At 46.1% G+C, this 27,638-nt stretch overlaps 1 protein-coding gene across 1 annotated transcript in view; it reads right to left on the bottom strand.

Moving 5' to 3' along the window:
* The window catches only part of GRIK5 (glutamate ionotropic receptor kainate type subunit 5), a 153,272-nt gene that overhangs the window by 37,659 nt on the left and 87,975 nt on the right, over positions 1-27,638 (bottom strand). Inside the window, exons 12-13 of the mRNA XM_044278726.1 lie at positions 14,318-14,431; positions 6,217-6,326 (exon numbers count right to left, since the gene is read on the bottom strand). Of these exons, the coding sequence (XP_044134661.1) occupies positions 6,217-6,326; positions 14,318-14,431 (224 nt within the window). The remainder of the gene's footprint in view (positions 1-6,216; positions 6,327-14,317; positions 14,432-27,638) is intronic.

Genomic DNA, 27,638 nt, shown 5'->3' with positions numbered 1-27,638 from the left:
GCTTAGGTGTTGCAGCCTCTGGGGCTGTCACGAGACGCCAGGGCACTCGCTCTCCTCAGCGCCGCTGGCATCCCGTTTCTGCGCAGTAGCAAAAAAGCACACTGCGTCCTCGTCTCCTTGGTGATAGAGGGCGGGACGGACCGGCCGCGCACGGCTCCTCTGCGCGGCCGGCGTCCTCAGTTTCCCCAGCAACCTCGGTGCTCAGCTGTTCTTCCTAGTGCGGGTCATGTGGCGCTGGCCACGTCACATGACCCCAGCTAGCCAGTATTTAACAGGCAGCCTGCTGGCCACAGGTTGCCTGTTAGTTTAGGTTCCTGCGATTGTTTGATTCCTGTATGCTTACCTGACCCTGTTCCCTGACGATCCTCTGCCTGCTCCTCCTGTACTGCGCATCCCTCCTGGTATTCTGACCTCGGCTTCCACTTCACTATTCTTTGCGGACTCCTGTTGTACTTCTCGACTCTCCTGGTATTTGACCCCGGCTTCTCCTGACCAGTCTTTGCTTATCCCTCTGTTCTACGCTGCTCTCTTGGTATTGACCCGGTCCGTTCACTATCCGTTATTTGTCTTGTCTGTCCTCCTAGCACGTATCCTAAGCTAGGGACTGCCGTCCAGTTGTCCCCTGTCATCAGGACTCGTAAGGCAAGTAAGCAGGGCTAGGGGTGAGGGTGGAGCGCAGTGGTCACTATCCTCCGCCTGTGTGTGTACGTGACCGTTACAGGGGCCTTTCAAAATAAGGTGTGTATATGTAATGACAGGTCATGTGACACTTAGATTACACACAGGTGACATCATGTCACTAATCATGTGACTTCTGAAGGTAATTGGTTGCACCAGAGCTTTTTATGGGCTCCCTAACAAAGGGGGTGAATACATACGCACAGGGCAATTTTCTGTTTTCTATTTCTAAATAATAGTTTTATTTTTTTACCATTTCACTTCACCGACTTAGACGATTGTGTTCTGATCCATCACATAAAATTCTTATTAACAAAACATTTAACTTAAGGCTGTAATGTAAGAAAACACAAAAAAAGTCAAGGGGGGGAATACTTTTGCGAGGCACTGTACGTTCATGGAAAATCAAGGGTTAAAGGTAAGCGCTCTGTAAAGTCTGAGTAGCACAGCATTAGCATGCTTGGGGCGGGGTTCCCCCGAAACGTAGCTTCATGGGCGCTGCTGTGTGCTAATTCCCTCCGTACGCCGCGGCACCTGGGACCGATCCTGGAGTTGACATTGTTTTCTATGAAGTGAAGACTCGCAGGCAGGTGGCTGCGGTTTTAATGCGTCTTCTTTGTGCATTAGACAGACTGTTGTCTGCGGATTAGAGAGTCATACAACTCTCAGGAGGAGTCCCGGCGGTAAGAGTTATATCTCATGCTGGAGTCCTGAGACACAGCGCTGTCACGGCGGCGTTATACACGTACGACATCTGTCACACAAGCTGGAAACTGCCAGCAAGCTGCTGTTGACTGATCTGTGATGTCAGCAGTGCACTGGAGCACAGCAGCGATCAGCGCACCCAGCATTCCCAATTGGAATCAGCGCACCCAGCATTTCGCGACTGGGAGATGGAGAAATGTGTGGTGAACAGGAGCCTTCGCTGTCCTGAGCGGGTGCACCAGACTGGAAAAACAGCGCTAACATTATCCGCCATCAGCCTGCTTACTGATGGTTTCCTAAACACAGGAGGATAAAGAGTAAAAATGTCATTAAGGACACAATATAAATCTGCTGAATGGCAGAGCCGATGATAGGCGCCTCCAGCTGTGCACGACGGAACGCGCCTCCGACGACTCGATTGCTTATAATGAATTTTCTAAACATCTCAAGATGTAAACTCCAAAACTAAAAACTGCGACACGTAAAGGTAAATCAGAGCCCCGGGCGTCGCCACCTGACAAGATTTAATTTAACAGAAACAAATCGTAATAGGTCAAAAATATTGTAAATCTAAACAAAAACGTCCATAAACTTGAGCCAATTTATTCTTATCTCCCCAAATCCCCCCCAGAAAAGTCCAAATCCATCAGTAAGAGATGTAAAGTCTGAACAATGCAAATAGAGTCAAAATACTGTCTCCTATAGAGCTGTAATCACCTAGAGGTAGACCACGGTACTGCTCCCGGGGCCTGGGGACAGGGGGACTGCACTGAGCTGCTCTACCTGCAGCCACCACTAGAGGGAGCTCACTACATACAGATTATACAGCCACCACTAGAGGGAGCGCACTACATACAGATTATACAGCCACCACTAGAGGGAGCTCACTACATACAGATTATACAGCCACCACTAGAGGGCGCTCACTACATACAGATTATACAGTCACCACTAGAGGGAGCTCACTACATACAGATTATACAGCCACCACTAGAGGGAGCTCACTACATACAGATTATACAGTCACCACTAGAGGGAGCTCACTACATACAGATTATACAGCCACCACTAGAGGGAGCTCACTACTTACAGATTGTACAGCCACCCCCACTAGACGGGAGCTCACTACATTACAGATTATACAGCCACCACTAGAGGGAGCCACTACATACAGATTATACAGTCACCACTAGAGGGAGCTCACTACATACAGATTATACAGCCACCACTAGAGGGAGCTCACTATATACAGATGATACAGTCACCACTAGAGGGGGCTCACTACATACAGATTATGCAGCCACCACTAGAGGGAGCTCACTGCATACAGATTATACAGTCCACCACTAGAGGGAGCTCGCTACATACAGATATATATACAGCCTACTACTAGAGGGAGCTCACTACATACAGATTATACAGCCACCACTAGAGGGAGCTCACTATATACAGATGATACAGTCCACCACTAGAGGGGGCTCACTACATACAGATTCTGCAGCCACCACTAGAGGGAGCTCACTGCATACAGATTATACAGTCACCACTAGAGGGAGCTCGCTACATACAGATATATATATACTGCCACTACTAGAGGGAGCTCACTACATACAGATTATACAGTCACCCACTAGAGGGCGATCACTTACACTACATACAGATTATACAGTCACCACTAGAGGGGCGATCACTACATACAGATTATGACAGCCACCACTAGAAGGGAGCTCACTACATAAAGATTATACTGCCACCACTAGAGGGAGCTCACTACATACGATTATACAGCCACCACTAGAGGGAGCACACTACATACAGATTATACAGTCACCACTAGAGGGAGCTCACTACATACAGATTATACAGCCACCACTAGAGGGAGCTCACTACTTACAGATTGTACAGCCACCACTAGAGGGAGCTCACTACATACAGATTATACAGCCACCACTAGAGGGAGCACACTACATACAGATTATACAGTCACCACTAGAGGGGGCTCACTACATATAGATTATACAGCCACCACTAGAGGGAGCTCACTATATACAGATGATACAGTCACCACTAGAGGGGGCTCACTACATACAGATTATGCAGCCACCACTAGAGGGAGCTCACTGCATACAGATTATACAGTCACCACTAGAGGGAGCTCGCTACATACAGATATATATACAGCCACTACTAGAGGGAGCTCACTACATAAAGATTATACAGTCACCACTAGAGGGCGATCACTACATACAGATTATACAGCCACCACTAAAGGGAGCTCACTACATAAAGATTATACGGCCACCACTAGAGGGAGCTCACTACATACAGATTATACAGCCACCACTAGAGGGAGCTCACTACATACAGATTATACAGCCACCACTAGAGGGAGCTCACCACATACAGATTATACAGTCCACCACTAGAGGGAGCTCACTACATACACATTATACAGCCACCACTAGAGGGAAGCTCACTACATACAGATTATACAGCCACCACTAGAGGGAGCTCACTACATACAGATTATACAGCCACCACTAGAGGGAGCTCACTACATACAGATTATACAGCCACCACTAGAGGGAGCTCACTACATACAGATTATACAGCACTAACTAGAGGGAGCTCACTACATACAGATTATACAGTCACCACTAGAGGGAGCTCACTACATACACATTATGCAGCCACCACTAGAGGCAGCTCACTACATACAGATTATACAGCCACCACTAGAGGGAGCTCACTACATACAGATTATACAGCCACCACTAGAGAGAGCTCACTACATACAGATTATACAGTCACCACTAGAGGGCGATCACTACATACAGATTATACAGCCACCACTAAAGGGAGCTCACTACATAAAGATTATACGGCCACCACTAGAGGGAGCTCACTACATACAGATTATACAGCCACCACTAGAGGGAGCTCACTACATACAGATTATACAGCCACCACTAGAGGGAGCTCACCACATACAGATTAACAGTCACCACTAGAGGGAGCTCACTACATACACATTATACAGCCACCACTAGAGGGAGCTCACTACATACAGATTATACAGCCACCACTAGAGGGAGCTCACTACATACAGATTATACAGCCACCACTAGAGGGAGCTCACTACATACAGATTATACAGCCACCACTAGAGGGAGCTCACTACATACAGATTATACAGCCACCACTAGAGGGAGCTCACTACATACAGATTATACAGCCACCACTAGAGGGAGCTCACTACATACAGATTATACAGTCACCACTAGAGGGAGCACACTACATACAGATTATACAGACACCACTAGAGGGAGCTCACTACATACAGACTATACAGCCACCACTAGAGGGAGCTCACTACATACAGGTTATACAGCCACCATTAGGGGGAGCTCACTACATACAGAATATACATCCACCACTAGAAGGAGCTCACTACATACAGATATATACAGCCACCACTAGAGGGAGCTCACTATATACAGATTATACAGTCACCACTAGAGGGAGCTCACTATATACAGATTATACAGTCACTGTAATACCTCATTTTGGCTGTGGTGGCGCTGCACAGAAACTGAACAGCTGCTGGTGTGATTGCTCTTTGGTTACCGCTGATCAGTGGGTTCCAGCTGCGGACAGCCTGTGATCAGTTTATAGGGAGCCCTGTGATACTACTGGTCAGGTTTTCAGGCTACTCTGATGTCAGGTTTATATACTGGGAACAGTGGTGATGGTATACTGGGTGTACTGGTGCTCCTACACAATGGACAGGTGCGGTTAATGAAGGACATTTCCTCCTTTGTGTCTTATCTAGCAGAAAGGAATGACTTTCTTTGGGAAATTTCCCGTTTTTAGATTTTTTATATTCAGTGACTGGATATAATGATAAATTAGCGGCTCTTTTATCCGTCATTGCGGCAATCACTGCCCCGGGTCAGACAAAAGCAATCGATCAACTGAATTTCTGTGTTTCTAGAGAAAAGGTCAATTGCATCCTGGAATACAAGACTGAGAGATAATCAGGAAAGATGACGGGATCTTACATGCTGAAGGCCGACTGAGGGATTCTAAACCTCTCCCTCCATCTGTCTGTCATTTATACTTCTCTATGATACTTTGGAGAAACACGTTCCGATCTATAGTTGAGATCAGTAGGGCTCACAGTTTCTGTAAAGCCTTGTAAGTCTCTGTTCCCATCATGTTTGCGGCATGCAGCACTACCACTCCCATCACTGGGTCTGCTGGGAGTAAGTGGCGTCCATCATGCAGACCTCAATAATAAACAAAATCCACAACCCAGATGTGAACAGGCCCCGACAAACCAGTGGTCAGGGCGTGTGGCCACATTTACAGCTGTCCTTCCCACCGCCGCGGCGCATACGTAACCGGTACTTTCCGTAATTTATCATAAAGCAAACACGTTTTATACACTGAAAGCTGCAGCAATTTCTCTGAATGGAAAATTAGGACTAATGCATTTTAGGGGACAGTAATGGGTACGGCACCAAGCCCCGCATTTCTATGTGCAGGGATGTCTGTCCACATGATGGCGCTATATCTATGAAGATGACTTCTTATCTAATGATCTTTGGATGGAAACAGTAGAAGATGTCAGGCATTCAGGGAACAGAACCGCCAAGGGTTGTGCATATGCCTTACACCGTGGACTGCGGAGTGTGCAAGAATCACAACATCAAGGGTGCGGATGGGCCACTCGCTTCTCTGCAGGTGCGCATGGTGGAGGCACAAAGGGCTTATTACGGGGATATTATACAATTGAGTGCACAGGGAGGCTGGATAAACAGGGGTCATTACCTGGCTGCCAAGAACAGCACACAGCTGACGGCCAGATAAGCCAACAACATGAAGAGCCAGACAGCAGGAGAGAAAGGATCCAGGAAGGAGAAGTACCCAGGCTTCCGGCCCTGTGGGAGACATGGGAATATATACAGGAGGTACAGCGAGAGGAATCAGTGCACAGTACAGGCGAAAAGGGCGACCACAGCAATATCTAGCGTCAGAAGAGATCACAGCAACCCCATGTGGTGTGAACAGAGAGCAATACCAGAGAACCCGTAAATACTGAGCGAGGATGATATGGCGCTGCTTATGTCCTCCTGCTGCAGAACCTCCTAATACACACATCAGCTGCTGCAAAACCTTATAATACAGACCTCAGCTGCTGCAGAACATCCTAATACACTCATCAGCTCCTGCAAAACCTTATAATACACACATCAGCTGCTGCAGAACCTCCTAATGCACACCTCAGCTGCTGCAAAACATCCTAATACACACCTCAGCTGCTGCAGAACCTCCTAATACACACCTCAGCTGCTGCAGAACATCCTAATACACACCTCAGCTCCTGCAAAACCTAATAATACAGACCTCAGCTGCTGCAGAACCTCATAATACACACATCAGCTCCTGCAAAACCTTATAATACACACATCAGCTCCTGCAAAACCTTATAATACACACATCAGCTCCTGCAAAACATCCTAATACATACCTCAGCTGCTGCAAAACATCCTAATACACACCTCAGCTGCTGCAGAACCTCCTAATACACACATCAGCTCCTGCAAAACCTTATAATACAGACCTCAGCTGCTGCAGAACATCCTAATACACTCATCAGCTCCTGCAAAACCTTATAATACACACATCAGCTCCTGCAAAACATCCTAATACACACCTCAGCTGCTGCAGAACCTCATAATACACACATCAGCTCCTGCAAAACCTTATAATACACACATCAGCTCCTGCAAAACCTTATAATACAGACCTCAGCTGCTGCAGAACCTCCTAATGCACTCCTCAGCTCCTGCAAAACCTAATAATGCAGACCTCAGCTGCTGCAGAACCTCCTAATACAGACCTCAGCTGCTGCAGAACCTCATAATACACACCTCAGCTGCTGCAGAACTTCATAATACACACCTCAGCTGCTACAGAACCTCATAATACACACCTCAGCTGCTGCAGAACCTCCTAATACAGACCTCAGCTGCTGCAGAACCTCATAATACACACCTCAGCTGCTGCAGAACCTCCTAATGCACACCTCAGCTGCTGCAGAACATCATAGTACACACCTCAGCTGCTGCAGAACATCATAGTACACACCTCAGCTGCTGCAGAACCTCCTAATACACACCTCAGCTGCAGAACATCATAATACACACCTCAGCTGCTGCAGAACCTCCTAATACACACCTCAGCTGAAGAAAATCATAATACACACCTCAGCTGCTGCAGAACATCATAATACACACCTCAGCTGCTGCAGAACCTCCTAATACACACCTCAGCTGCTGCAGAACCTCCTAATACATACCACAGCTGCTGCAGAACATCATAATACACACCTCAGCTGCTGCAGACAATTTTTTTTAAAAAGATGACTCAATCAATAAATGCTTGGCAGAAATATCCCTAATTCTTCAAAGAGGTTCTGCAGCAGCTGAGGTCTGTGAGATGAGGAATATCTCATCTTCTCCATATCAGCGCTCATATTTACAAGGAGTGCGGATTGTAGGGTGTGTAAGTGCAGTGTGCCCAGAAAATGGAGGAGATGTGTGCACGTGGGGGGTGCAGCATACCTGTGGATAGCAGAGGACAGGCCGATGTACAGAGTGTATCAGCCACTGCATGAATAAAGATGAGGAAGTGAGTGTATGAGAGAGGACACGTGGAGGACAGGACGCAGCAGAAGTGACCGCACATACTGATGTGTCACTGAGGACACAAGATGCGGCAGGAGCTCATATGGCGCTATAATACAGGAGAAGCAACTGGACTGACATTTTTTTCTTGAAGACGTTTCGCTAGTCATCGGACAAAAAATCTGCAGTTTTAAATACTGGTGACGTGTGCTTCAGTCATGGAGGTAAGATGTTACAATGCTGTTCTAACACCTCTCTCGAGGCAGTTTAATCACACCTAATAGCTTCAGTCATGAGAATGCAATTGACATCTTATGACTGAAGCACGAGTCACCGGTATTTAATGCTGGAGATTTCTCGTACAAGTCATTCTAACTGAGAAACCTAGTCTGATGACGAACGAAACAACGGCAAGAAAACAAGTCCAGTTGATCCAACCTATTGCTACAGGGGAGGGCTGCATCAGACTACACAGAGTTTGTTTGTAGTCTGTAACCATGGAGACACCATAGAGAAACCAGAGGACAGTTTTAACCTAGTTTATAAGATATGATGGAGCAATAAAACACTTTGTTTGCTAAAGAATACACGTCCTGTTATGTGTTCTATTCAGTAAGATGTTGTGGCCTGAAAAGTCTGACCCAATCATCAGCTCAAACAGCACGGTCAGGGTCCACCTGGAGGGTCATGACAGTGGTCAGGATAAATGCTGCACGTGTCCTCCTTAACTTTCCTGTTTGAGTTCTCTTTTCTGAAACCCGCAAATTTAATATCCAGCATATCATATGTAATACCCTGTGGTATCTTATGTAGTACCTTATGCACTATGTAGACCCTTATGTAGTAACCTATGTAATACCTAATGTAGTGCCATATGTAAAACCTTATATAATACCCTAGGTAGATCCTTATGTAGAACCTTATATAGTACCCTATGTAATACCTTATGTAGAATCCTATGTACGTAGAACCTTATGTAGTACCTTATGTAGAACCCTCTGTAGTACATTATGTAATACCTGATGTAGTACTATATGTAGCACCTTATGTTGTACTCTATGTAATATCTTGTGTCGTACCATATGCAGTACCCTATATGGAACCATATGCAGTACATTATGTAGTATTTCATGAAGTACTCTATGTAGTAGCTTATATTATACTCTATGTAGTACCTTACATTGTACTTTATGTAGTACCTTACATTGTACTCTATGTAGTACCATATGTAGTACCCTATATCGAACCATATGCAGTACACTATGTAGTATTCTATGTAGTACTCTATGTAGTACCTTACATTGTGCTCTATGTAGTACCTTATGTAGTCCCTTATGTAATAGTTTGTGTAGTACTTTATGTAGTATTCTATGTAGTACTCTATGTAGTAGCCTATGTTGTACTCTATGTAGTACCTTACATTGTGCTCTATGTAGTACCTTGTGTAGTCCCCTATGTAATAGTTTGTGTAGTACTTTATGTAGTATCCTATATAGAATCTTATGTAGTACCCTATGTGGTAGCTTCTGTAGCATTGTATGTAGTAACTTATGTGGCACCCAATGCCCAATGTAGATTGGACAAGACATATGGACGTGGTTTAGTATGAAGAGAACATGTAGGTAAATGGGAAACAAATAACTATGCTTTTTCTCTAAGGATGAAGCTGTACTGTATATACCGTATAATGTACATGCAATTACATGGAGAAGAGAACTATTCAACCCCAATCCACTAATCTTCTACTTTCCACCTTGGACCTGATCAGGGCCAGGACAAGCGGCAGGTGAGAGCTCCCAGAGGTGCCATCTCCCAGGAACAATTTTCTTTAAAAATAAACATTGGGATGAATCAGCCACTGCATGGTAACAACTAATGTATCTATAGCACATATCTGTGCAGGACCTTTACTGTTGAAAGACCCACAGTCACATGACCATCTGTGAAGGACCTATGATTACATGACCATTTGTGAAGGATCTACAGTCACATGGCCATCTGTGAAGGACCTACAGTCATATGACCATCTGTGAAGGACCTGCAGTCATATGAATATATGTGAAGGACTTACAGTTACATGGCCATCTGTGAAGGACCTACAGTTACATGGCCATCTGTGAAGGACCTAAAGTCATATGAACATATGTGAAGGACCTACAGTCACATGACCATCTGTGAAGGACCTACAGTCATATGACCTTATGTGATGGACCCATATGAATATATGTGAAGGACCTACAGTCACATGACCATCTGTGAAGGACCTACAGTCATATGAACATCTGTAAAGGACCTACAGTCTCATGACCATCTGTGAATGACCTCTAGTCACATCATCATCTGTGAAGTTCTTGAAGCTAGTGGATGTAGCAACAAAGCTGCAGAGGCGGGGGGGGGGGGGGTGAGCTGGTCTGTGTAGGTGTCTGGGATCCTCCTTTTGCAGGTGGTCTGTTTTTATTTAGGGGGTCTGTATTAATTTGGGGGTCTGGTCTGGGGTTGGATTGTGGGGTGCATTCTGGGGGTGCAGTATAGTGTACATTCTGAGGTCTGTATTAATTTGGGAGTCTGGTCTGGGGTGTCTTGTGGGGTGCATTCTGGGGCCTATTTATTTTAGAGACTGCATTTATTTTGGGGTGTGATGACAGATATATGCACTAGTGACTGGAATGCAGCACGTTGGTGATGTTTGGGGCGTGTTGTATGTAAATGGCGGGTCTACCTAAAAATAAAATGGGGTAATACTTATCACACCGTTTCTCAGAATCTTAGAACCTGATGTCACCCTCCATATATCAGAATCTCCGCACTCTCAGCTTCTGCTGGTGACTGGGGCACCAACATCACTGGAGCCTGAGGAGTCGAATGACCACTTGACTCCATTAACCTATTCTCTTCCACAGACCACTAGTTTTTCCCATTAACCTCTTCTCTATCAATGGCCCAACAGATAATTTTGAATTTAATTTATGGCTGGGGGGGGGATAAATGTTCCTTACCTACCCAATATACTCCTTGTCCTGGCCCCCCTCCTGCAACGTTCTTCTCTCCACAACTAAAAATGCAGCAGAAAAGAAGAACTGACATTTTTGGCATCCCAAATAAGGTTCAGGCCGCACTTCGGCGCTTCGCTGCTCGAGACGTGAAACACTGCCTATGAAAGTGCCTGGAACATCGCACATCACACGGGAGAGATTACCATGACGGGGGCGGCAAATAAACATGATGCACGTCCACCATTCTCTGCAATAAATGGCAGCTCTTGGATGTTTTTGATGCCACTTCATACATTCGGAAGAATAGTTACTCCAAGAGGGATCGAGTACAAATGCAGAAGAGCAGATATGTGATACAGACAGCAGGTGGGGCAATGTGTGCGCTGCGTCTGTGGACAGGATGGGGGTATCTGACGAGGACCATGGATCAGGGTGACCATATGTCCTCCCGGACATGTCCTCTTTCTGGCACCTGAAATAATCGTCCTGCCAAGATTTATAAGTTCAAAAATCAAAAATGTCCAGGATTCTCAAAGGAGAGGGGGATGGTGCTACGGGTGGGGACTATAATGTGCTACAGTGCAAGAGATGAAGGACCTGTGATGATGCCACCGTCATGTGATCTGTGCAGGAGGGGCCGGAGTCCAGCAGTGGAGAGAAAAATGCTAAGGACCTGTAATGACATCACCGTCATGTGATCAGTGCAGGTGGGGCGGAGTTTAGCAGTGGGGAGAAGTGATGAGGACCTGTAATGACATCACCATCATGTAATCAGGGCAGGTGGGGTGGAGTTTAGCAGTGGGGAGAAGTGATGAGGACCTGTAATGACATCACCATTATGTAATCAGGGCAGGTGGGCGGAGTTTAGCAGTGGGGAGAAGTGATGAGGACCTGTAATGGCATCACCGTCATGTGATCAGTGCAGGTGGGGCGGAGTTTAGCAGTGGGGAGAAGTGATGAGGACCTGTAATGACATCACCGTCATGTGATCAGGGCAGGTGGGGCAGAGTTTAGCAGTGGGGAGAAGTGATGAGGACCTGTAATGACGTCACCGTCACGTGATCAGGGCAGGTGGGGCAGAGTTTAGCAGTGGGGAGAAGTGATGAGGACCTGTAATGATGTCACCGTCATGTGATCAGTGCAGGTGGGGCGGAGTTTAGCAGTGGGGAGAAGTGATGAGGACCTGTAATGACATCACCATCATGTAATCAGGGCAGGTGGGGCGGAGTTTAGCAGCGGGGAGAAGTGATGAGGACCTGTAATGACATCACCATCATGTAATCAGGGCAGGTGGGGCTGGGTTTAGCAGTGGGGAGAAGTGATGAGGACCTGTAATGACATCACCGTCATGTGATCAGGGCAGGTGGGGCAGAGTTTAGCAGTGGGGAGAAGTGATGAGGACCTGTAATGACGTCACCGTCACGTGATCAGGGCAGGTGGGGCAGAGTTTAGCAGCGGGGAGAAGTGATGAGGACCTGTAATGACATCACCATCATGTGATCAGTGCAGGTGGGGCTGGGTTTAGCAGTGGGGAGAAGTGATGAGGACCTGTAATGACATCACCGTCATGTGATCAGGGCAGGTGGGGCAGAGTTTAGCAGTGGGGAGAAGTGATGAGGACCTGTAATGACGTCACCGTCACGTGATCAGGGCAGGTGGGGCAGAGTTTAGCAGTGGGGAGAAGTGATGAGGACCTGTAATGATGTCACCATCATGTGATCAGTGCAGGAGGGGCGGAGTTTAGCAGTGAGGAGAAGTGATGAGGACCTGTAATGACGTCACCGTCATGTGATCAGTGCAGGAGGGGCCGGAGCTCAGCAGTGGAGAAGTGGCGAGCCTGAGAAACCTTGGAAGTTGTAGTTCTCTTGTCTTAGGCTACTTTCACACTAGCGTTTTTACTGGATCTGACAGGGTTCAGCAAAAACGCTTCCGTTACCGATAATACAACCGTCTGTGTCCGTTATGAACGATCCGGTTGTATTATCTTTAACATTGCCAAGAAGGATCCTTCATGAACGAACTCCATGGAAAGTCAATGGGGGACGGATCCGTTTTCTATTGTGTCAGAGAAAACGGATTCTTCCCCATTGACTTGCATTGTGGGTCATGACCGATCTGTCTTGCTCCGCATCAAAACCGCAGCTTGGGAACGCAACCAAACGAAACGGAATGAATTTTAGAGCGCTCCATTCTGTTTAGTTACGTTTTGTCCCCATTGACAATGAATGGGGACAAAACGGAAGCGTTTTTCTCCAGTATTGAGACCCTATGACGGATCTCAATACCGGAAAATAGAAACGCGAGTGTGAAAGTAGCCTTATACTCCCTCTCTGAATTGTCCTCTGGTATCCTATAATAACATCAGGTACAGACTGGGAGTTGTAGTCTCTCCTCTTATTCCACCTAACTGACATATCCTCTGTTATCCCATAATAGCAGCCTGGACATGTTGGGAGTTGTAATGTCCCCTGACGCATTCTGTGTGTTGTATCATCACGGGTTATGACAGTGATCTCCCTACCATGGATGGAGGCCCATGAGGCAGTCACAGGTTACCATCAACCATCCACAAATCTTCTCTTTTTGCCTGTTTTGGGGCTGTCTGGTCTTTACGGTTTATATACAGTGTATATGTGACACACGTTCCCCAAACAATCACGTACAATGCTAATGATGGGAGTAGTAATTGATGGTGGGCACCTGTGTCAGTGCTGACGATTGTGTCCCTATAATGGATGGATCTAACAATGGCCACTGCTGATAACGTCTGCCTGAAGGTGGTCACTTCTCAGAGGGAGCCGTTCCACCTAGTCAAGGTTACCCACCACCCAATGTTGTCACGCTCCCTGCCCCAATACATATTTTGACGTTCTTCACCCCTTCTGAACACATCGTCCTTCCAGCAGGTTGCTAGGGATCACTTGGGTCTCCAATGACCCAGTCCTAGGTATAACTGCACCTCCCGCGTCCTTTGTAGCTGCACCCCAGAAAGTGGTTTGTGTGGATGGTTTGGTGGTACACGGGCTTGTAGTATTTGCAGTAATGAAGGACAGATGATTATGTTCAGTGGTGGGTGGTATGTGGCGGTTATAAGGGGCACTCACCCCTCATAATCCTCAGGATGTTATGTGTTCTGTGGGGAAGGGATTTTCCTGTGCTCTTCTGACTTCCTGCTCTTTTGGCACACGCACAGACATCAGCGACATGCAAGAGAAGGGGCGGAAGGAGAGGGGCACCGCGGGTACCTACCATCTGAACCCGGTACAGAATACTGATCCCCAGGGTCATGAAGGGTTTGGAGAAGTCGATCACTTTCTCTCGCTCTGCTGTGATGGTGAACGCAGCGACTGCCAGATCCGCCTTCTGTGGAGAGATGAAACAGCAGGTTAATGAGAAGTAATGGCTGCCATGGCGATCTGGAGGCCTCGTTAGCGGGAATCCCAGAAAGAGGCCACTGCCGTGTAAGCTGTGACTGATTATCTGACACTGCGGCCGCGATACATGGACGGAACATTACTGAATGCACTAAGAACGTACCGGCCTCGTCACAACCCTCCCCCGCTACTTCTATACCGATTACTGCTGCCTACATACAGTACAGACCAAAAGTTTGGACACAGCTTCTCATTCAAAGAGTTTTCTTTATTTTCATGACTATGACAATTGTAGATTCACACTGAAGGCATCAAAACTATGAATTATCACATGTGGAATTATATACATAACAAACAAGTGTGAAACAACTGAAAATATGTCATATTCTAGGTTCTGCAAAGTAGCCACCTTTTGCTTTGATTACTGCTTTGCACACTCTTGGCATTCTCTTGATGAGCTTCAAGAGGTAGTCACCTGAAATGGTCTTCACTTCACAGGTGTGCCCTGTCAGGTTTAAGAAGTAGGATTTCTTGCCTTATAAATGGGGTTGGAACCATCAGTTGCGTTGTGGAGAAGTCAGGTGGATGCACAGCTGATAGTCCTACTGAATAGACTGTTAGAATTTGTATTATGGCAAGAAAAAAGCAGCTAAGTAAAGAAAAACGAGTGGCCATCATTACTTTAAGAAATGAAGGTCAGTCAGTCCGAAAAATTGGGAAAACTAGTTGGACCATCATTTATTTTTCAACAGGACAATGACCTCAAACACACCTCCAGGCTGTGTAAGGGCTATTTGACCATGAAGGAGAGTGATGGGGTGCTGCGCCAGATGACCTGGCCTCCACAGTCACCGGACCTGAACCCAATCGAGATGGTTTGGGGTGAGCTGGACCGCAGAGTGAAGGCAAAAGGGCCAACAAGTGCTAAGCATCTCTGGGAACTCCTTCAAGACTGTTGGAAGACCATTTCAGGTGACTACCTCTTGAAGCTCATCAAGAGAATGCCAAGAGTGTGCAAAGCAGTAATCAAAGCAAAAGGTGGCTACTTTGAAGAACCTAGAATATGACATATTTTCAGTTGATTCACACTTTTTTGTTATGTATATAATTCCACATGTGATAATTCATAGTTTTGATGCCTTCAGTGTGAATCTACAATTTTCATAGTCATGTATGTACTGTACATCATGTATGTTCCCGCTACTCCTCACCCCCCAACACTGCACCCGCAGTCTCTATGACATGCACATCCACCGCTCTCCTAGCATTTGGTCGCAGTCTCAGTTCGAAGGGATTCTCTTCCCAAATGAGTAGTACAATAAAGTGGCGCTCCGCCTATGGATCCCCCTAAGAATCCAATATATATGTGGATGCATACTTAATGGCTGAAAACATCAGTCAACAGCAGCACACCTGCTTATCAATGGTTTCCATAACCAACAGGACAATTTATTTTGTAGAATACAAGGCAAAACTTTACATTCGAGGAGTCTATGACCAACATCAAAGGATCCAACACAGCCTGTTATATTATGCCTAGTGCAGTGCCTAGTCATTCAATTCTCCTGGTGGTACCTAGAAACCATCAGCAAGCAGGTTTAGTGCTGTGGAGAGATCTGTTCTGTCTTCCTTTAACTTATTAAACATATTCCTTCCATGGCGCTGAACATATGAGGAACGGTGCACATACATGGTACAAACAATTGTACTAAGCATGAACGAGTAAGAGACTGGTACAGAAGGAGAGAGGGCCCTGCCCACGAGGCTTACAATCTACATGGTGTGGGAGAAGGACACAGTAGGTGAGGGTGAAGTTGGTCATGGCAGTATTGAGGCAGCGGAGTCACTGGTTGGAAGCTTGTCAGAAGAGGTGGGTTTTCGGGTTTCTTTTAAAGGATTCGACTGTAGGTGAGAGTCTGATATGTTGGGGTAGCGAGTTCCAGAGTGTGGGGGATGCACGGGAGAAATCCTTGAGGCGAATGTGGGAAGAGGTGATAAGAGGAGAGAAGGAGGTCTTGTGAGGATTATGTGTGGGGATGTATCAGGGGGTCAGAGATGTACGGAGGGGGCAGGTGGTGGACAGCCTTACATGTATTTGTTTGTATTTTAAACTGAATTCACTGAGCAATGGGGAGCCAGTGAAGAGATTGGCAGTGGGAAGAGGCAGAGGAGTAACTGAGAGGAGTGGTGGATAAGTTGGGCAGCAGAGTTGAGGGTAGATTGGAGTGGTGCTAGAGTGCTAGATGGAAGGCCACAGAGGACAATGTTACAGTAGTCTAGGCGGGAGATGATGAGGGCATGCACAAGTATTTTTGTGGACTCCTGGTTGAGGAATGTATGGAGGCAGGAGATATTTTTCAGTTGGAGGTGGCAGGTGGTGGAAACAGCTTGGATGTGCAGTTTGAAGGACAGGGCAGAAACCAAGGTTACTCCAAGACAGTGGACTTGGTTGACCGAGGAGAGTGTGCAGCCATCAATATTTATAGATAGATCTTTTGGAGAAATTTAGTGAGATGGAGGAAAGAAGATACATTTTGTTTTATCCATGTTGAGTTTTAGAAAGCAAGAGAAGAAGGAGGATATAGAAGATAGACATTGTGGGATTCTGGCTAGTAGGGTGGTGATGTCTGGATCAGAGAGGTAGATTTGTGTCGTCAGCATAAGAGTGATACTGAAAGCCATGGGACTCTATGAGCTGTCCCAGGCCGAAGGTGTAGATTGAGAAGAGCAGGGGTCCTAGGACAGAGCCTTGCGGGACACCAACAAAGAGGGAATGAGATGAGGAGGTGGTGTAAGAATGGGAGACACTATATGTCCAGTCTGTGAGGTATGATGTGATCCAGGAGAGGACCAGGTCCATGATGCCATGAGAGATGAGAGAGCTTGTAACAGGAGGGAGTGGTCTTTGGTGTCAAAGGGAGAGGAAACATCAAGGAGGCGGAGGATAGAGTAATGGTGTTTGGCTTTGGCAGTTAGTAGGTCGTTGGTGACTTTGGTAAGGGCAGTTTCAGTAGACTGGTGGGTTTGGAAGTAGCCAGTCAAAGAGTGAGCAGAAAGAGAGGTGAGAGGACAGTTAAAGGTGAACATGAGGAAGCTTTGAGTCATATGGGAGAAGTGATATGGGGTGATAACTAGACAAAGAAGATGGGTCAAGTGAAGGCTTTTTGAGAATGGTAGCATGTTTCAAATAGATGGAAAGACACCAGAGGTTAGTGATAGGTTGAAGAGATGAGTTAGGGCTGGGATAAACACTGTGGTGAGGTTGGGGATAAGGTGGGATAGGACTGGGTCATGTGCACAGGTGGTGAGATGTGATCTGGAGCGTAGGGTGGAAAGGTTTTCCTCAGTAATGGTGTGGAAGCAGGTTCTGGGGGAAGAGGACTGAGTAGTTGTGTAGAGGGGTTGTGGGGACAGTAGGCTGAAGCGTTCTCTGATGTTTTAAATCTTTTGTTTAAAGTATGTGGCAAAGTCCTCAGCTGAGCTGAGAGGTGAGGGTGGGGGGTGCGGAGAAGAGAGTTAAAAGTGTTAAAAAGTTATTTTGGGTTGTGAGAGATGTGGAGTCGGCATGTTTTACAGCAGAGAGTGAGGACTTGAAGTAGACGACAGATTGTATGCGGTGAAGTGCTCCTTATAATGGTATTTCTTCTATCACTGCTCTGCAACCCTAGAGGCTCATCTTAGTTCTTTGGTCAGGCTGGTGTGCCAGGGTTTCCTATAGATTTTTCGGGATTTGTTGTGTATGAGGGGGAAACTAAGAGTGCTGGCAGCATTTGCATCACAGAGGGAACATATGGTAGAGAGTGGCAGAAGAGAGTCAGAAAGCAAGCGAAACTCGAGATGTTTAAAGGGAATCTGTCACCTCATTTTAGCCTATGGAGCTGCGGACATGCACGGTTAGATCACCGCCAGCATGTCCGCAATATACCTGTCCCATAAAGCTGTGTCCTTTTATTGTGTTTAAAAAATGATTTTATAGATATGTAAATGAGCCTGGTAAGGTGCCCAAGGGGCTGTACTAACCTTCTTGGAGCCCAGCCACGCTGCCCTGTGAAGGAGCCCAGCACCGTCTGCGTCCTCCGAATCTCCTCCTTGCTCACAGTTAGATTGCCGTAATCTCACGCATGCACAGTTCTTTCCCTGAGGCTGGATGTCGGTAGCTCTATAAGCTAAAACGAGTTGACAGAATCCCTTTAAGGTTCCTGCGGGGGTGTGCTAGTGTGTGGACCGGGGGAGCAGCAGAAGAGACCAGAGAAGAGAAGGTGAGTAGGTTGTGGTCGGATAGGGGGAGAGATGAGTTAGAAAGGTGTGGGGTTCCACTCTGGTAGTCAGGGTAAGCAGGCGCAGTACAGAGGCAAAATACAAGTTCTTAACTCAAAAGGTCAGCGTTAATTCACACTAGAGGCAACTGCACAAATCAGCAGTAACTTTGCAGTCTTAGGGTTAATTCACACCCAATGGAAAGTTCATATAACACAAGTCACCTTGCTGGCAGTTCTGCCTCCAGTAGTCCAGGCTTTAGGGGGCATGTTTCCCCAGCATGCGGCTCCCAGCCCTCCAGCACGGCACAAAGCCTTAGATCCCCAAAACAGACATCTCTGCTGAGCCCAGCTGCCTATTTAAGGACAGCCAGGTGCTGCCAAACCCAGACCAGCACTTAAACTCTGGTCCGGTATTTGACCTCACCTGGCTGGAAATCAGCCCAGCCGCACATGCTGGGAGGAAAATACCCGTCTTGCCAGACACAACCCCTTACTGTGTCACAAACATTAGATAGGGAGCAGAGGCAAGTGAATATAGGATCCAGAGTATGACCATCTCTGTGGGTGGGAGTAAAGGACCACTGCAAAAGGCCGAAGGAGTAAGAGAGTGCTAGAAGCTTAGAGGCGACTGAGTGGCAAGTGTGAATGGGGATGTTGAAGACACCTATGATTATAGTGGGGATGTCAGCAGAAGGAAAGTGTAGGAGCCAGGTGTTGAAGTCAGTGGTCAATAAAGATGGATGGCTGGGCCTTGGGGCAGTAGATGATGGCTACCTGGAGGTTGGAGGGAGAATAGATGCGAATAGAGTGTACTTCAAATGGAGGGACCATAATGGAGGGTGGCAGTGGAGTTGGCTGATAACAAAAGACCAACTACTCCACCATGTTTGCTGCCGTGACTGGGAGTATGAGTAAAATGAAAGAGTGCAGCAGAGGAGTCAGTGTCTGAGGGTGTCAGCCATGTTTTTGTGAGACCCAGACAGGAAAGTTTGTGAGAGGTGAAAAGGTTGTGAATGTAGGAAAGTATGATGCAGGCAGAGCAAGCGTTCCATTATGCTCCTGTAAGAGGGGCAGGGAAATGTTTTTAAGATTTTAGGATGTGCAGAAGGTTTTTCAAGGAGGTCGGTGGTGGGAGGTAGATATGATAGTGGGGATTTGCCAGGATTTTAAGATATATCGCCAGCAATAAGGAGAAGCAAAGAAAGTGTTAGTAGGTCTGAGCATAAGGTGACTTTGTGTGTTTGGAGAGAGAAGCTTAAGGAACATATCTGAACAGCGGGTTAGATTGGAGGGTAGGATAGGGGAGAGATAAATCATTTTTTGCCGGATGCAGTGATTTGGGGGTATTTTCGGAAGTGTAGGACAATAGGGGTGATGATAGTGAGAAGCAGAAACATTATTTACAGTGACTATATCTTTAGCTATCTTTGGTTCCCCTTGTACCGTATCTAGAATTACTCTGTATAAAAGAAGATGATGTAAATTCATTGAGTGTCTATCGAGTTATAGCTTGAATTATACTCCAGAGCCGCATTCCGAATTCTGCTGGTTTCAGACCGGATATCTTCCACAATCCCTGCTTGTCCAGTGTCTATAAAAAGCCTCCTCTGGTGATTTGCATCTGGAGTGTCATCCTCATAGCGTGTGCTATACAATAACTGAATTACATTCCCTGCTCAGCAGCCACAGCATTGTCAATATAATTGCATGCTGGGAGTTATAGTTTATCAACAGCTGAAAGCTATAGGTTATAGGTTACTGCTGTACCGTATAAAATGGCTGCAGTTTGCACACAATTCTTTAAAAATTCAGTAAAAAAAAGGGAAGCCTTAAAAATAAAAAAAGGATCAAAGGGGTTTTTCAACACTTGAATAGGTCATCAGTATCTAATCGGTGGGGTCCAACACCTGGGACCCCCAGTGATCAGCTGTTTGAGAAGGCACCGCCTTCTCTCAGCTTTTCCAAGGCCAGTGACATAGTGTTCATCAGTCACTTGGCCTAGGAGCCGCTCAGCTCCATGGAAGTGAATGTGGCTGAGAGCGATACCAAGCACGGCCACTATACAATGTATGGCGCTGTGCGTGATGAGGAGCCAGTGCCTTCTCAAACAGCTGATCAGCAGGGGTCCCGGGTGTCGGACCAGAGGATAGGTCATCAGTCTCAAAAAGCCTGTTTAAATAAAAAAAAATCTGCTTAAAAACAAGTGAAAAGCAAAAATGTCAAAATCACAGCGATCAATAAGAGCCTCCATAATAAAGAAGATGTCCCATTAAAAACACCTATCCCCTGCTGGGGCCCCATTGATCATGAGAACAGGAGCCCAAGTTCCTCCATTTGAAAGGCCACACATACACACTGCCTCCCCACAACACTCCACAAGACTGCCAGATACATGCGACCGACACTCTATTCAAACATGGTATCATTAGGACCATGGGACATGATGAGCGGGGCAATAGGTATCAGACCCCTACCAATCAGATACCTGAGCTTTCTCTAGTGGTGGCTGTATATAATTGTATATAGTAATATCCTGGGCTCCCTCTAGTGGTGGTTGTATATATCTGTATGTAGTAATCTCCTGAGCTCCCTCTAGTGGTGGCTGTATATATCTGTATGTAGTAATCTCCTGAGCTCCCTCTAGTGGTGGCTGTATATATCTGTATGTAGTAATCTCCCGAGCTCCCTCTAGTGGTGGCTGTATATATCTGTATGTAGTCATCTCCTGAGCTCCCTCTAGTGGTGGCTGTATATATCTGTATGTAGTAATCCCCTGAACTCCCTCTAGTGGTGGCTGTATATATCTGTATGTAGTAATCTCCTGAACTCCCTCTAGTGGTGGCTGTATATATCTGTATGTAGTAATCTCCTGAGCTCCCTCTAGTGGTGGCTGTATATATCTGTATGTAGTCATCTCCTGAGCTCCCTGTAGTGGTGGCTGTATATATCTGTATGTAGTAATCTCCTGAGCTCCCTCTAGTGGTGGCTGTATATATCTGTATGCAGTAATCTCCTGAGCTCCCTCTAGTGGTGGCTGTATATATCTGTATGTAGTAATCTCCTGAGCTCCCTCTAGTGGTGGATGTATATATCTGTATGTAGTAATCTCCTGAGCTCCCTCTAGTGGTGGCTGTATATATCTGTATGTAGTCATCTCCTGAGCTCCCTGTAGTGGAGGCTGTATATATCTGTATGTAGTAATCTCCTGAGCTCCCTCTAGAGGTGGCTGTATATATCTGTATGTAGTAATCTCCTGAGCTCCCTCTAGTGGTGGCTGTATATATCTGTATGCAGTAATCTCCTGAGCTCCCTCTAGTGGTGGCTGTATATATCTGTATGTAGTCATCTCCTGAGCTCCCTCTAGTGGTGGCTGTATACATCTGTATGCAGTAATCTTCTGAGCTCCCTCTAGTGGTGGATGTATATATCTGTATGCAGTAATCTCCTGAGCTCCCTCTAGTGGTGGCTGTATATATCTGTATGTAGTAATCTCCTGAGCTCCCTCTAGTGGTGGATGTATATATCTGTATGCAGTAATCTCCTGAGCTCCCTCCAGTGGTGGATGTATATATCTGTATGTAGTTATCTCCTGAGCTCCCTCTAGTGGTGGCTGTATATATATCTGTATGTAGTAATCTGCGAAGCTCCCTCTAATGGTGGATGTATATATCTGTCTGTAGTAATCTCCAGAGCTCCCTTCTAGTGGTGGCTGTATATATCTGTATGTAGTAATCTCCTGAACTCCCTCTAGTGGTGGCTGTATATATCTGTATGTAGTAATCTCCAGAGCTCCCTCTAGTGGTGGCTGTATATATCTGTATGTAGTAATCTCCTGAGCTCCCTCTAGTGGTGGCTGTATATATCTGTATGTAGTAATCTCCTGAACTCCCTCTAGTGGTGGCTGTATATATCTGTATGTAGTAATCTCCAGAGCTCCCTCTAGTGGTGGCTGTATATACCTGTATGTAGTAATCTCCTGAGCTCCCTCTAGTGGTGGCTGTATATATCTGTATGCAGTAATCTCCTGAGCTCCCTCTAGTGGTGGCTGTATATATCTGTATGCAGTAATCTCCTGAGCTCCCTCTAGTGGTGGCTGTATATATCTGTATGCAGTAATCTCCTGAGCTCCCTCTAGTGGTGGCTGTATATATCTGTATGTAGTAATCTCCTGAGCGCCCCCTTATGGTGGTTGTATATAGTATATCTGTATGTAGTAATCTCCTGAGCTCCCTCTAGTGGTGGCTGTATATACCTGTATGTAGTAATCTCCTGAGCTCCCTCTAGTGGTGGCTGTATATATCTGTATGCAGTAATCTCCTGAGCTCCCTCTAGTGGTGGCTGTATATATCTGTATGTAGTAATCTCCTGAGCGCCCCCTTATGGTGGTTGTATATAGTATATCTGTATGTAGGCATATCCACAGGTTACGTTATAAATGTCTGATGTGATCTGCACCTATCTCTATAACAGGGGTCACCCATCTCCATCCCACTGGCTTCCAGGCTGTGAGAAGTGGTCATGTCGGAAAGGAAACACATCACTGCTCCCATTCACTAGCAGTATGGCAGTATACTCTGTATACTCAAGTATTCGGTGCATCCATACAGCATCTCTTAAATGTCACCCAATCTTATCTTCTGAGGAGCTGATTTCATAAATGTCTCTTTCTATCTCAGGACCAGTGAACTTGCCATTTCCATCATGTGAGACCGTTAATTTGATCGCCGCGCCCTCTGACAGATACAATTGTCCCTGTAACACCGTCTATTAGTATAAAGAGCAGAGAGGGCCCCATGCGTCTCCATCATCCCCTACAAATAAAGAAATCCCATTTCCCTCATTTCTATAGTCAGCAGCCTCAGGCTTCCCAATCTCGGCTACGCGGCCAGAGCGTTGCGCTCTCCACCTTCACCCCCGGCACCTTCTTAATTGCTTCCTGTCACCATCCAGTATACTCAGATATTAGCTGGTGATTAACGCAGCGAAACCTGATCAGAAAATGACCAAGCTGCAAACAACTGCAGCGTCAATAAGTTATCATTACAATGATCCTGCACAGTGTATGAGGGAGGACATACTGTGCGCTGATAGTGAGCGTATGAACAGCGCCACTCATGCCCATAGACTGTCCCAGGACTGCAGAATTCTCTTGAATGGGGCTGAGCTGCAATACAAAGCACAACCAGTGGACAGGGGTGTTTGTGATTCAACCCTTTAATGCTGAACTTCAGAATGAACTGTCAGGGGCCGGATGTTATGTGATATCTTCATGAAATGCATCTTGGGGGATAAAAAAGGTTTACAGCTCAAGCATACGGTGAGATGGTAAGACGGAAGCCATACCATAGACACCTGGCCAGCAAAACGGGCAGTTCATTCTGAGTTTGGTGTTTGGTTGCGGAGGAGTTTGGCGCAATGACCTCCAGCCACCTCTGAAAGCTTTGGTATTTGAGACCCTGGAAGAGGAGATGTCATCCTGGATGAGGTCCTGTGGGCAGGTCATGCAGGGATGTGGGGAGTTGTCATCCTGGATGGGGTCCAGCAGGCATGGCATCCAGGGATGTGGGGGAGGAGATGTCATCCTGGGTGGGGTACAGCAGTCAGGGCAATCAGAAACATGGGGGAGGAGATGTACTGAATGGGGTCCATTGGGCAGGGCATCCAGATATGTGGGGTAGGACATGTCCTGGATGGGGTCCAGCAGGCATGGCATCCAGGGATGTGGGGGAGGAGATGTCATCCTGGGTGGGGTACAGCAGTCAGGGCAATCAGAAACATGGGGGAGGAGATGTCCTGAATGGGGTCCATTGGGCAGGGCATCTAGATATGTGGGGTAGGACATGTCCTGGATGGGGTCCAGCAGGCATGGCATCCAGGGATGTGGGGGAGGAGAAGTCATCCTGGGTGGGGTACAGCAGTCAGGGCATACAGGTATGTGGGGGAGGAGATGTCATCTTGAATGGGGTTCAGCAGGCAGGACATCAGGGGAGGTGGGGGAGGAGATGTCATCCTAGATGGGTCCAGCAGTCAGGGCAATCAGAAATGTGGGGGAGGAGATGTCCTGGATGGGGTCCATTGGGTAGGGCATCCAGAGATGTGGGGTAGGACATGTCCTGGATTGGGTCCAGCATACAGGGCATCCAGTGACGTGGGGAGGAGATGTCATCCTGGATGGGGCCCAGTGGTCAGGGCATCCAGTGACATGGGGGAGGAGATGTCATCCTGGATGGGGTCCAGCGGGCATGGCATCCAGTGACATGGGGGAGGAGATGTCATCCTTGATGGGGCCCAGCGGTCAGGGCATCCAGTGACGTGGGGAGGAGATGTCATCCTGGATGGGGTCCAGCAAGCAGGTCATCCAGGGATGTGGGGGAGCGGTGCAGATGGAGGGAAGCCGGTTGTACCGTGTGATTGGGGGCTTGCCTATACTTCAGTTCTCCATTGATGAGTATGCCGCACTACTTGCACAGCACTATGGGGAGATGACAGATGGCGAGACCACCACAAGACGTGTATCATTCAGGATCAGGCATCCATATTGGATTCAGATTGTGAACATGCAAACAGAGTTGAGTGTTGTGCTCCTGTTCCTGACATTCACATACTCCAAATGGAAACAGTCATGAAGGTGGTATAAGCTGCACTATCACTGGGCACCATGGAGACCATCAGGGATTTGCTATTACTATGACTCTGTGTGATCTGGTTGATTTGCAGCCTGGTGAACACCTTATGAATCTTCACATATAAGACCCTCCTGTCATTATCTAGCAGATTATACATTCTCTATGAATCTGTGACGTCTCCGCTGTACGGGCAGCTCCATGTATTCACTGCGCATTTTAATTTTCATCAGTAATTACCAAACTTGCGTGCATCACGCTGATCAAACGATGAAGTCAACGCATGGATGCAAATGCATTCTCCAGAACAGCATTTATACAATCCAACAGCGACGGAAGGAGATCCCACCAGCAGTGGATGTTTCAGGAACACAAGAACTTTAAGACGCCTCTTAGGCCCTGTGGCCGTCATGACCAGATGTGTCTGCTGGTGGTCCCACCATCTCTATAGGCCAGGGCGTGAAGATAGAGCTCCTGCCTCTCTGGAAGTCCAGGCCTACCAACGTATTCCTTGGTGTGCCAGAACGTAGGAACACATCTCCATTGCAGAAGACATTGTTTTATAGGGTTGTCTCATGTAGATTACACGATGACCCAGTAAGGGCTCCTGAAGAGAGGCCTCGTACAATGGTAAAAATCTCCCAGAATTCCGAGGGGTTACAACACTCCCAAAACATGGTCAGCCATTCTTAGTAATGTCATAGTATGTGTCCTCTCCGGACAGGACCAATACAGAAAGCAGGGCTGGCGGCAGGTCCAAGGCTGCTACCTTCTACTCATCTTCATCCCCTTAAAGGGGTTGTGTCACTTTAGGAAATAGCATTTAACAATAACCACACTATACAGAGTACTAATAACCACACTATACAGAGTACTAATAACCACACTATACAGAGTACTAATAACCACACTATACAGAGTACACATAACCACACTATACAGAGTACAAATAACCACACTATACAGAGTACTAATAACCACACTATACAGAGTACAAATAACCACACTATACAGAGTACAAATAACCACACTATACAGAGTACTAATAACCACACTATACAGAGTACTAATAACCACACTATACAGAGTACACATAACCACACTATACAGAGCACTAATAACCACACTATACAGAGTACAAATAACCACACTATACAGAGTACAAATAACCACACTATACAGAGTACAAATAACCACACTATACAGAGTACTAATAACCACACTATACAGAGTACAAATAACCACACTATACAGAGCACAAATAACCACAGTATACAGAGTACAAATAACCACAGTATACAGAGTACTAATAACCACACTATACAGAGTACTAATAACCACACTATACAGAGCACAAATAACCACACTATACAGAGTACTAATAACCACACTATACAGAGTACAAATAACCACACTATACAGAGTACAAATAACCACACTATACAGAGTACAAATAACCACACTATACAGAATACTAATAACCACACTATACAGAGCACTAATAACCACACTATACAGAGTACAAATAACCACACTATACAGAGTACTAATAACCACACTATACAGAGTACAAATAACCACACTATACAGAGTACTAATAACCACACTATACAGAGCACTAATAACCACACTATACAGAGTACAAATAACCACAGTATACAGAGCACTAATAACCACACTATACAGAGTACTACTAACCACACTATACAGAGTACTAATAACCACACTATACAGAGCACTAATAACCACACTATACAGAGCACTAATAACCACACTATACAGAGTACAAATAACCACACTATACAGAGTACAAATAACCATACTATACAGAGTACTAATAACCACACTATGCAGAGTACTAATAACCACACTATACAGAGTACACATAACCACACTATACAGAGCACTAATAACCACACTATACAGAGTACAAATAACCACACTATACAGAGTACAAATAACCACACTATACAGAGTACTAATAACCACACTATACAGAGCACAAATAACCACACTATACAGAGTACTAATAACCACACTATACAGAGTACAAATAACCACACTATACAGAGTACAAATAACCACACTATACAGAGTACAAATAACCACACTATACAGAATACTAATAACCACACTATACAGAGCACTAATAACCACACTATACAGAGTACAAATAACCACACTATACAGAGTACAAATAACCACACTATACAGAGTACTAATAACCACACTATACAGAGCACTAATAACCACACTATACAGAGCACTAATAACCACACTATACAGAGTACTAATAACCACACTATACAGAGTA

The sequence above is a fragment of the Bufo gargarizans genome, chromosome 2, assembly GCF_014858855.1.
Source record: "Bufo gargarizans isolate SCDJY-AF-19 chromosome 2, ASM1485885v1, whole genome shotgun sequence".
Lineage (NCBI taxonomy): Eukaryota > Metazoa > Chordata > Amphibia > Anura > Bufonidae > Bufo > Bufo gargarizans.
This window is presented reverse-complemented; position numbering and strand designations above follow the sequence as displayed.